Genomic DNA, 12,412 nt, shown 5'->3' with positions numbered 1-12,412 from the left:
CTTGGCCTCAGGTGGAGGCGCTTGCTGTCTCGGGCTTCTTTCCAGTCTTTACTACACGGCAGCGCTGGTGATCTCGGTTCTGTCCCAATGGTCCAGTCTTCCTCATACCCGCCACAGGGGAACACAACTAGGAGATACAGCCTACTTTATCTCCCTTCTGCACTCTTTCCTTTCTTCCTTCTTCTGTCTTCTATTTTCTCTTCTGCTTCCACGCTCATCCTCTCCCTTCTCCCTCTCCGGCTCAAAAGCCTGTTTTTTTTAGAGTAGGCTGACAAAGTTCAAATAGCCAACCAATAGCAATAGTGCTGGGAATTGGCCCTCCTGGCCTGTAAGGCACTTAAAAGGATCAGAGCGACACCCAAGGGAAAGGGCACTGTCACAGGTAATATGAAGGAATTCATCAATTTCAGCAAAACTCAAATAATCCAGTACCTGGCTCAATATCAGTACAGTCTTTGAGCCAGAGGTCCAGATGGCGAATGGAATGTGCAAAACCAGAGCTCGGGTCCGGAGTGTAGAAAGGTTCACAGTTGGATCCAGGGTCAGGGTGCAGAACTTGGAAGGTTTACCATCAGAGCTAGGATGCAGAATGCTTGTATATTTCCCACTCTCTTTAAACTCACTGAGTTCACTGTAAAATGTATTATATTACAGCATAACATGCAAAAAGGTGAAATAAAGATCTAAAGAAATAAAGGAAATAAAGGCCTGTACTCGCTGGAGTTCAGAAGGGTGAGAGAGGACCTCATTGAAACTTTACGAATAGTGAAAGGCTGGATAGTGTGGATGTGGAGAGGATGTTTCTACTAGTGGGAGAGTCTAGGACTAGAGGTCGTAGCCTCAAAGGGCGCGCATTTAGAAAGCAGGCATGTGAGTGAGGTAGAAAAAGAGAAAAAGAGCTGAGGCATACAGCGGGGGTCAAAAAATTGGAAAATTTACACACAAAATTACCAGTTTCAAGCCTCTTTTGACTTCAATGTCATTCACCTGTAAAGTGCCCAGGTATTACCAGGTGTCTACAATTCACCAAAGGCAATAGATCTCTTCAGGAATTTTAATTCTTAAATTGAATTGTTTTTTTCATTCTTTGGCTTGCCAAAGATGGTAGATGCTGTGTCAATAAACAAACAAGCACCAAAATAAGTTTAAATTGAGTTAATTGGTCGAAGCCAAGATAGCAGTGCTATAAATTGGGAAGAGCAGATCTAGGTGATGAAAGGGAATATTTGTATTTCTGTTCACATCACAGACAGAAGTCCCCTCTGAAAGTACACATGCTTGAACAAAGATAAATGTGAATTGTCCCTAGTACGTGTAGGATGGTGCTAATGTGCAGGGATCGCTGGTCGGTGCGGACCCGGTGGGCCGAAAGGCCTGGTTCCGCACTGAATCTCTAAACTAAACAATTAGGATTACAGATTTAGGAATTCGAAGGCTGAGTTGGTGGACAAGCTTCTGTCAAGCGAAGTTAACTATACATTAGAAAACATCAAATGGACATTTTATTTATTGGGTCGGAGGCCTATTCTTTTCAATATGTACTTGCAAATCACAATGTTCCAATTCCTGATGGGAGATTTTTGCAGTATCTTCACCAACATTTATCACTCGACCTTCTCTTGTTCAATTAATCAATTTTCTCACTATTATTTCAAGATATTGCTATATGTACATATGTTGTTACATTTCACCGTATTACAGAGTCCAGACTTCAACAGTAATCAATCAGCTGTGAGTTTCTTTGGAAAATCATGATGTCAGAGGTTACATAAACGCATGCTTTCCCTGTCCCATGGGCAACTCAATTTAACAAATTCCATATCGGATGAAAAATAATTTTTCACGTAAATTGAAAACATTTTAAAACAATTTACAATATGAATGGTAGCACATACACGATAGACTAAATTGAACTGAGTAATACATTCAATTGACATCTGTTTATCTCAAGTCAAAGCAAGTCAAGTTTATTGTCAATATGCATACGTGCTGCGTGGTGCAGATAAAATAAAAATCTTGCTCGACTTCCCACATTTCCTTTACCTGTAATGTAAGAGGTTCCACTTTCCGTTTCTTTTTTTGATTCTGTTTATTGGTGCGTGGATACATCAGCAGTGTTTCAAACCAGCTGAAAGAAGATGGACAACAACATCAGATCTTAGAATAACCACCACTGCTCATGTCTCTCAGGGTTTCATTTGTAACTCATGGTGGTTTTCTCATGTTGGATTTAAAGTAGAAAATACAGTATTTTATGGCAATGCATATGATTAAGAGCGATGGGCAAAGAAAACTCCATAATGCAGAACACAGCTGAGTAATAGAGGCCATCAGTATAGATAAATAGTAAGATTAGTATTAATTTGGCACCTAAATCATGTCATATGTATTGAAGTTCTACTTCTTGGATTGTAATGTTGTTTACCATCTCAGAAGTTGATATTCAAACAATACAGCCCAAAGGTGAAAGCTTAAAAAGGCAACAAAAAAAAAAGAGATAATCACAATGATTTGAATTAGAATTTTTAGTTCATATGCTGAGTAATATTTACTTTAATCTTTATTTAGTCTTTAACACATGTATCTCATTTATTTTGCCAGACCATAATGTTTTCTTCAGCTGAATACCTCACATAATACAAATTAAATGTCATCTGTATCTTAATTGCAGCATTCCAAGGACTTACATGGAACGTAGAGCAGAATAGCATAGAAACAGGCCCTCTGCCCCAAAATGTCCCAGCCAAACATGAAGCCATGTTAAACTAATCTCCTCTGCCTGTATGTGATCCATATGCTTCCAATCCCTGCATATCCATGTGTGTACAATCCTCTTAAATGCCAACATCCATCTCCACTCCTGGCAGTACGTTCCAGGAACCAACTGCTCTCTTGATTTAAAAAAACTTGACCCACACATCTCCTTTAAACTTCCCCCTTCTGACTTTAAAGCAATGCCCTCTAATGTGTGATTTTTTCACCCTGGGAAAAGGGTTCCGAGTGTATCATATCCATGCCTCTAAAAATTGTATACACTTCTATCAGGTCTCCCATCAACGTCTGACACCCCAGAGAAAACAATCCAAGCTTGTCCAGCTTTTCCTTATAGCTAATACCTTCTTAACCAGATAGCATTAAGGTAAATCTCTTCTGCACCCTCTCTAAAGCCTCCCCATCCTTCCTTTAATGGGGCAACCAGAACTTCACACAATACTTCAAAGGCGGCCTAACCAAGTTTTATAGAGCTGCAACATGACATCATGACTCTTATAGTCAATGCCTGAACCGAAGAAGGCAAGCTTATCATACACCTACTTTACCACTATCTATTTGTGTTATCACTTTCAGTGGACGGTCTACCTCTCTGTACATCAATGCTGTACAAAGGTCACAAATATCTAGAGCGAGTACAAACTTGGGTACAGACATCTGGACTGACACTTCAGGGCAGCAGTCAGAATTATCAACAGTTGAGTTGTTAACTGTGGTCCTATCTACAACACAGGTACAGAAAATAGATCATGTGGCTATATTTCTCAGACTGGACAATTCTTCCCTGTCAATTCTGCTAAAACTTCTCCCACAATCCACATCAAAATTGCATTATCTGATCATTAAGTCTCAAGTTTGTTCTGATGTGTCCTGCGTTCCAAAAGTGACTGCACTTCAAAAGCATATAATCAGTTGCACAAAAACTTTGTGATGCACCATGGCTATGAAAATTGCTATGTAAATGGAAATGTTTCTTTATTTCTCAAATGAACCAGAATAGATCCCTTTCATAGCGGATTTGATTTAACCCAATGCATATCGTTTGCACTGAGAGTCATTAGGCTTTGCTGGGTTGGTGAAGATTATTTGTTTGCAATTCAGGATCTGACAAACTAGGGATCAAGCCACAGAACAATAATTTCTAATATTCCAATATCAATTGGATATTAAGGAGTCAAGGAGTACTGGATCAATGCTGCTGAGGTAAGAGGTCTCTTACTGATCGGTGTAGCAGACACAAGAGACCAAATGGCCAGAGATGTCACAGAATCTGACAAATCCCCTTCATGCTCATAGAAAATAAATTTTCCAAGCACAGAAATATATGATAAGCACATAGCTTAATTAAGAAATTCAAAAAACAGTGTCAACTGCAGAAAACTGAGCAGCCTAAAGTGAAGTTGGCAATTAGAAATATGGAAAGTGAATACGTTGAACAGACTCGGAAAGTAAGTGATTCAGGATCAACCTTTAGAAAGGAGCTAGATTAATGTGTCTGGAGGTACAAAATTGTTAATGGCTGTAGTGATATTAATAGCATGACTGTTTGTTTATTCAGGAAGATAAAGGAAGAAACCAAAGGATAGAACTTGGTTGCTTGCATATAGTAGTTGCGGCTGAGTATTATATTCTGCTTTCAGATTCAAGATTCAAGATCAATTTATTGTCACATGTACCTATTAAGGTACAGTGACATTTGAGTTACCATACAGCCATACTAAGTGAAAAGCAACAAGACACACAGCCACATAAAATAAAATTTAACATAAACATCCACCACAGCAGATTCCACATTCCTCACTGTGATGGGAGGTAATAAAGTTCAATCCTCTTCCTCCTTGTTAATGGCTGTAGTGTTAAAGTCCACAGGCCCCGCGGTTGGAGCTCTCCGCAGTCGATCCCCGGCAAACGGATCGCAAGCTCCGTGATGTTAAAGTCCGTGCCGCACCCAAGGCATGAAGCACCGGAAAGGACGCCAACACCTCGTTGTTCGGCCGCAGAGGGGACAGAGATACGATACGGGGAAAAAAACGCACCTCCATCGAGGTAAGAGATTGAAAAAAGGTTTCAATGTTTGTCCCAAACATTATGGAGGGCACTATGTGTTTTTTTTAAAATAGCACAATAGATTGGATGGAGTGGGGTTCATGCTCTAGATGTAGAATATCGCTAACATTTGGTCAAATTTACTAATTATTTGACAGAAAGAGTAACCAAAAGTAAATGGATTAGAGAAGTACTGTACGGACTGAAAGAATGGTTGCAAAACACAATGCCTGTAAATGATTCCAAGATATTATTCAATTTTACTTGAGAATGTTAGTGAAATAAACTAGAGGCCTCAACCTAATGCCATTCGGTAGAGGCGCACAAGGCAACAAGCAGAATAGACATTCAGATTGATACAAAGTTCTAATTAAAGTTAAACTCTGTCCACAGAGCAAGATAATCAGTTTAATCAATTGAGGACTTTCAGGAACGGGTCCTTACACAAATAGTGCTCAAAGCCTCTGGTGAACCAGAAGTTGGGAATAAAGATAAAAACTAAGTAGCAGCTGGATGCAGTTATGGGAAGAGTGGAGGGGACTGCATTGTCAATGATTAGAATCACTTATTTTTGCAATTTCCACAAGTATTAAATCTGGAGATAAACATCTTCTTAGCCTTGATGATTAAATGACTGAAGCATTAGAGGTTTGTATCTTGATATCAAACATAACAATGAATGATTTGAAGTGCATTGGTGTATGCTATATACATTAATAAGTTTCTAAGAGGTGTGATTTATAAATCTTTAAGTAAAGGCTTTTTAGCAAGCACATCGGGTGATCTAATTAACCGAGATCTATTTCATTCATCACAAACCTTGCCCTTGCTAATCAAGAAACATCAGTCATAAAGCGAAACAGCATCAAAACAGGCCAAACTCATCCATGCCAACTATGTTACCTAAACGAGCTGGTCCTGCTTGCCTGACTCTGGCCCATATCCCTCCAAACCTTTTCTGCCCATGTACCTGTCCAAGTGTCTTTTAAATGTCGTACTTGTACCCGCTCTACCACCTCATCTGGCAGCTTGCTCCCTATTCTGTGTAAAAATGTTGCCCCTCAGGTCTTCTTTAAATCTTTCCCTTCTCATCTTTTCATAAATGTGGAATCAAATAATTATTTGTCAACAAGCTCAAGAAAATGCAGAGATCAGTCACAGCTCCAACTAACAAGTAAGTTATATTATCAAAAACAACACTCACCCATTGATGGTTTCTTTGCTTTCTGCACGAATGAAGTACTGTTTCTCTGGCGTTATAATGCAAAGAGAGTTCTTCTGAGCAGTCTTACTCTCCCCCTCAGTAACATCTGTGGACAGATTCATATTGATGGTACCTTGTGGAAGAGTGGTGGGCTGTGTAGAGCAAAAAGAATTGAGAGCATATTTTCTTTTGCAACCTTCAGTATTCCACAATCTTACTTATTTAAAAATAAATTACATTGAAAATAATCTTAATTTAATTATTGAATACTTTTTTTTTTTTAATCCTACCAATTCAAACATTGAGTTTAAATTTGAGAGAAGTTAATGGCAGCCAACTAAATACATGCCTTGAAATACTTGATGTATCCCTGGAATTAATACACGTTCTTTACAAATTAATGCTGCCATGTTTACTGACTTACTGTGAACAGATCGATTATGATCCTCACCTTTACCCTTTTATGGGCTCCCCTTCTCCCCTACCACTCCCTTACCCACCCAAGTAAAATCCTTCTAAACATCTAACCCAGTCTTGCATACCAATCATTTGTCTTCATTAGCTCCATTGGCTGTTTGTCTAATATGGAGAGTCATGGAATCAAACAGCGCAAAAACAGGCCCTTTGGACCAACTTGTCAAAGAGTCATACACTAAGGAAACAGGCCCTTCGGCCCAACTTGCCAATGCCGACCAAGATGCCCCATCTACATTAGTCCCATCTGTCCACGTTTGGCCCATATCCCTCTGAACTTTTCCTATCCATGTACCTGTCCAAATGTCTTTTAAATGTCCATGGCAATCATGATGGCCCATCTAAGCTAGTCCCATTTGCCTGTGTTTGACCCCATTTTCCACATCCCTCTAAACCTTTCCCATCCATATACTTGACCACTGTCTTATAAATGTTGTTATTCTACCTACCTACTCTGAGGTTTATGGATATTTGGAGGAACTGCCAGTGTAAAAACATTGTCCCTTCAAGTGATCACAAGGAGAATGTGCAAACTCCACACATCCAGCACGTGAGGTAAGGATAACTCTGGGGTCTCTAGTTTTGTGAGGCAGCAGCTCTACCAGATGTTGTTATAGTATCTGCCTTAACTACCTCGCCTGGCAGCTCGTTCCATATACTCGCCACCCTCTGTATGAAAATGTTGCCCTTCATGTTCCCATTAATATGTTTCCCTCTCTCCTTAAACCTATGTCCTCCAGTTCTTGATTCCCCTAACCTGAGAAAAAAACTTAATTCATCTTATCTATGCACCTCATGATTTTATCCATAAAAATCACCCATCAGTTGCCTACACTCCAAGGAATAAAGTTCTAATCTGCCCAACCTCTCCCGAGAGCTATTTACAAGGAAGTCCTCGCAACATCCTTGTAAATCTTTCTTCATTTTTCCAGCTTAATTACATCTTTCTGCAGCAGGGTGACCAAGACCGAACACGATAATCCAAGTAAGGCTCTACCAACGACTTGTGTAACTATGACATAATTTCCCAATTTGTAGACACTATTTATAATTAGTGCAAAGGAACTGCTGATCCTGGTTTATACCAAAGATAGACACAAAATCCTAGAGTAACTCAGCGGATCAGGCAACATCACTGGAGAAAATGGATGGGTGACGTTTTGGGACCCTTCTTCAGACTGATTGCAGGAGGGAGTACCAAAGACAGACAAAATGCTGGAGTAACTCTGGTTCCGGCAGCATCTCTTGAGAAAATGGATACCAAAGATATACATAATTTTCTTGTGATTTGTCCTGGGGGTTTTTCGGTCCACTATTTCCCCTCCACTATCCCTACTGTAATTAGTTTGAAGAAAGGTCCCAACCAGAAGTATCACCTGTCCATGTTCTCTAGAGATGCTGCCTAACCTGCTGAGTTACTTCAGCATTTTGTGTCCATCTTTTCTATACGCAATTCCCTGACTGATGAAGACCAGCATGCCAAAAAGTCTTCTTCCTGAGATGCCATTTTCAGGAACTATGTACTCGTGCTCTTAGATTCCTCTACTTTATCACACTCCCCATGGCCCGAACATTTACTGTGATGTTCCTGCCCTGGTTCAATTTCCCAATATCCAATATCTTATAAAATTCTCAAACACATACTCTAATCCCTTCATGTCCTTATTCCTCATAAATCCATAACCGCCCGAGTTCATGATCCCTTCCAGAATTCTATACTCATATTCCCCACTTTCACATTGCTGGTGATGTCATAGCCATACGGCTCCTAAGATCTGAAATTTGCCTTCCCCCCTCTGCTTCTCACCACACACAACCTCCATCATATCAATTTCTCTGGCACAATGTCAATGCTTCTCTTGTTACATTCCTGTGCAACGCCTTGGGGCGGTTCCTACATTAATACCCAAATGCATGTTGTTGTTGTTGATATTAACTTCACATTTTCTATATCCTATAATTCCTACTGTTAATATAAAGTCATTGTTCATGTAACTAATGTTCCAGCTAAACCCCAGCAGCTATAATACTGTGTAACTGGTCTGTCTATGTTGCACCTATTCCTATTTGTTTTTAATAGTCACTAGACCAAGTGGACCAGTTGGCCCCAAACCTCTCCTGCATTGGTGCAGCACCCCGTCCCCCTCCCCTCAACCCCCCCCCCACTCCCTTCTCCCCCACTCCCTTCTCCCCCACTCTCCCCTCCCCCTCCCCTCCTTTTAAACTTTAAAATGTGAATAACTTTAAAAATATAACACCGATTTAAATAAAACTACTTGCATTATCACGAAAGTGACAATGGTGAGTAAGGTGGGCCTAAAATTGTCGCGCTACCGTGTACCGTTTTGGCTGAAGTTCAGTCACAAACAAGATAACAAATGAGAGTTTTAGTATATAGATTATGTGAACATGGTGTCTCGTGATCTGAATTTTCCAGAGCACTTTTTGCGGTCTGTACGATTCTGTATTTAGCACCAACACATCCTGAAATTATGATGTGTTGATTAGAAGTAATGAGATATTAGCTATTTGTAAAATGTGAAGCCTTATGGGATGGCTTGAACAAATGTATTTGCAAAATCCTTTGTAACTCTCGTCCCTCTTTGATCAATTTGAGATTCATTATCTGATCTCAGGATTAGCTATTAGAAATGGTAGGTTGACCTGTAGCACACACAATTGTGAGTTTCAGTAGATCATGAAGTTGCCTCTCTACATTGAATGAATATTATCACATATTCTTCAAAACGCATATTAATCACTTGAGTGCAAGAACCATGATTCCATCAATGGCTGCTTCATCTTTTTTAATCATTTCTTTCTGACAAGAAGTCTTAAGCAAATTTATCAAGGTACCACAGTGTTATTGCCATTGGCATGAGATGAAGGGGTGGCAGCATTAACATTCAGTATTACATCAATTTTAAAGCAAAACTTTAACCAGGACTGAAAGTACTTCAGACACAAAAACACGTGGCTATAAATCTGCCATCATTTGAAGTTTCCAATTCCCCACCGTCAAAGCTTCAACATTTGGCTCAAATGCTCTCAGCTGTAACGTTACAAAAGGTGAACTCAGCAGGACATGGTACACCAGTTAACAATACAACAGGAGGAAGCATGGTATGTTACATGGTATGTTACTGTTTTAAAACTGTTCTAATTTGTTTCATTGGGTTGTTTAAATTAATACTGACTAGCTATTTAATTTATTGAATCGTATGGGAGGCGCAGTCCCAATGACAATAAAGATATATTGTATTGTATTGTATTGTATGACAAAGTGACTCCACCAGATAGAAATAGTTGTCAAAAGTGAAATCTTAATCCCATATAAAATGGAAATTGGACTCTGACTCCTAATGAATGTACCTGCTTCTGGATTAACCATTGGTCTTCTTGGATGCCCCCAAACCTCCATTCCGAAAATCTTAAAATATTTAAATGAAATTTCCTTAAATGAAACTTTCTCAAATGGGGTGAAAGCAGGAGAATGACGTTAAGAAGGAAAGATAGATCAGCCATGATTGAATGGCGGAGTAGACTTGACGGGCCGAATGGCCTTATTCTGCTCCTACAACTTATGAATTTTGGAACTATGAACAAGTGAACATATGAACAAATGTTGAACCCTAATTGAGTTTATTTGCTCGTAATTGAGTATCCCACAACTTAGGAAATTTCAAATGAAAAGACCCAGGATCCGCCAAAAACAGTTGAATTTGCTTTTCCAGCACAGCTTGTAGCCCAGAGGAAGTGCTTATTCAGCAACTCTTCTGGTGTAATTATGTTTCCTGCAAAATCTTCAAGCTGCAACCTTGTATCATCTACTTTCTGACGCAGCATGCTGGTCAACCAGGCCAGCCTTCAACCAGCAAACAAAGAAAACATTTCAAAGGAGATGCCACCATTCATTCATCATGGCATCTACTAATCCCAACATTTGATCTTACAAATTCATAATTTTGATGTCCAAAATTCAGAAATTTACATCAAAATTCATAATATGGCGCGTAATGCCACTTTTCAGCAAAAAAAAGTATGCACGCCAAATGCGCATACGCGTTGCACTACATGCATGTGTGAAAAACGACCTGTTATTCCCAACAGTCTGTAGTTCTTGGACTACATGTACAATGAAAGACTTATCATGAGTATATTCTGCTATTTATAGAAAGGTTATTGAACAGAAATACTTTTTACAACACAAAGAAAACATTTTTTGTTTTGTTTTTTCTATTTTGCTTTTTCCTTACACATCCCAATTCTCTTGGTATTGAATAAAAGACCAATGGTCATAAAATGTGTGACTAAGTTATGAAAAAAGAGTTTCATTTAAAACTGCACATACCTAATTTCATTGAAGACATACTTGCTCCTGTCTTCAACAGCAAATCACAACGGTCCATGTCCCCCCACCCCCCACTACCCTCCCCCCCTTTCCCCCACCTCCACTTCCCCCTTTCCTCCCCCCCACCCCTCCTCCCCACCCCTCCTCCCCTCCCCCCCCTTTCCCCCCACTTCCACTCCCCCCGCCCCTCCTCCACTCCCCTCCCACCCCTCCCCACCACCACTCCCCCTCCTCTCCTCTGGCCCCCCACCCCTCCCCCTGACCCTCACTCCCCCCTCCCCTCCCCCACCCCAACACTCCTCCCACCATCCCCTCTCAACATCAACGGGCTTCACGCCACGCAGCGAGGCCAGGCCCGGCGAGCCCCGGCCTGGCGGGCAGCGAGGCGAGGCCCGGCGGGCGGCGAGGCCGGGCGAGCGGCAGGGTAAAGGCCCAGCGAGCGGCGAAACGGGGCGAGTGGCGAGGCATGTGTTTTGCGAGAAAATGTCAGGCGAAATCGGAATGGCGGAAATGAAATAAGAAAGCGAAAACTTTCCGCCAAATTCAGAAGGGTTGGGAGGTTTGCTAATCCATCGTGTTCTGAATACTGATATGCATTCTTGCTGTCTCCCTATAGATATGGGATCTCAAGTCCCAAAAGATCCGGATTTTCTTTAGCTTTTTGTAATCAGTTGGCAGCCAAGTAATAACAAAGATTGACAAAAAAACAAAAACACTGTTACAGTAAAAGTTAGCAATGAATTATTCCAACTTCCACGGGCAACTGATTTATAATGGCTACAGATTTTGTTTCTCATTGCCTCTGTATCAAACATCTTGAGTTTATAACAGAAGCAGCGGATGCAATTTTTTTTATGGCCCTGATTGCAAAATGTTAAGGGCATTGTCAAGTCAGGAAACAGGTTTTTTTTTCCTGGAACTTCTGAGTAAACAGAATCCATAATAACAGGAAAATGAAAATGACACAAGAACTATTATACTCACACCTGGGATTTGCTTATACCCACACAAACTCAACTGGGTATTTTCACATCCGCCCAGTTCCATCTCACGTTTCCACCAAAATATCAGTTAAGTCCTTACATGGGCTTATTAATCACAAATCATCTTTCTCCTCAGAATGGTCCTAAGTTCCTCACATCCATCACAGTTATTTATAACCGATGTTTTAATGCAGATAAACATTGAAAATTAAATTTAAAATTCCACTTATGGAAGTAATGAATATGATTTCCCACATTTCATTCATTCTGAATTTTTACATTTTTAGTAACATTTTGTAACTCCTCAGTGCTCCCTTCAATATTCTTTTGAACCTGAATAACTCTAAAAACGCAACAATCTAAAAGTGTAGCTAATCATTTAGACTGTCCAATATTCAATCATCTGCCAACAAATCAAGGTTGTTCTCCCTTTTCCAAGCAGTTGTATTTCTAGACCTGCCATTCTTGGGATAATGAATTCCACAGTGTCTGAGTCAGCACCTGTCTGCCCTGGGGCCTATCATTAACCCATTAGCATTCCTGGCAAATGCTTTGAACATTATAGGTTTCCTCCTTGTTTGT

General features: G+C 40.2%; 1 protein-coding gene across 3 annotated transcripts in view; it reads right to left on the bottom strand.

Annotated features, from left to right (window-relative positions):
* LOC144603973 (myosin phosphatase Rho-interacting protein-like) overlaps window positions 1-12,412 on the bottom strand; it is a 129,779-nt gene that overhangs the window by 59,422 nt on the left and 57,945 nt on the right. For all 3 annotated transcript variants that reach the window (XM_078417871.1, XM_078417872.1, XM_078417873.1), the window contains exons 4-5: window positions 6,023-6,174; window positions 2,044-2,128 (exon numbers count right to left, since the gene is read on the bottom strand). In XM_078417871.1, coding sequence (XP_078273997.1) covers window positions 2,044-2,128; window positions 6,023-6,174 — 237 coding nt within the window. The remainder of the gene's footprint in view (window positions 1-2,043; window positions 2,129-6,022; window positions 6,175-12,412) is intronic.

The sequence above is a fragment of the Rhinoraja longicauda genome, chromosome 21, assembly GCF_053455715.1.
Source record: "Rhinoraja longicauda isolate Sanriku21f chromosome 21, sRhiLon1.1, whole genome shotgun sequence".
Classification (NCBI taxonomy): domain Eukaryota; kingdom Metazoa; phylum Chordata; class Chondrichthyes; order Rajiformes; family Arhynchobatidae; genus Rhinoraja; species Rhinoraja longicauda.
The sequence above is the reverse complement of the archived record's forward strand: the minus strand, read 5'-3'. Positions and strand labels throughout refer to the sequence as shown.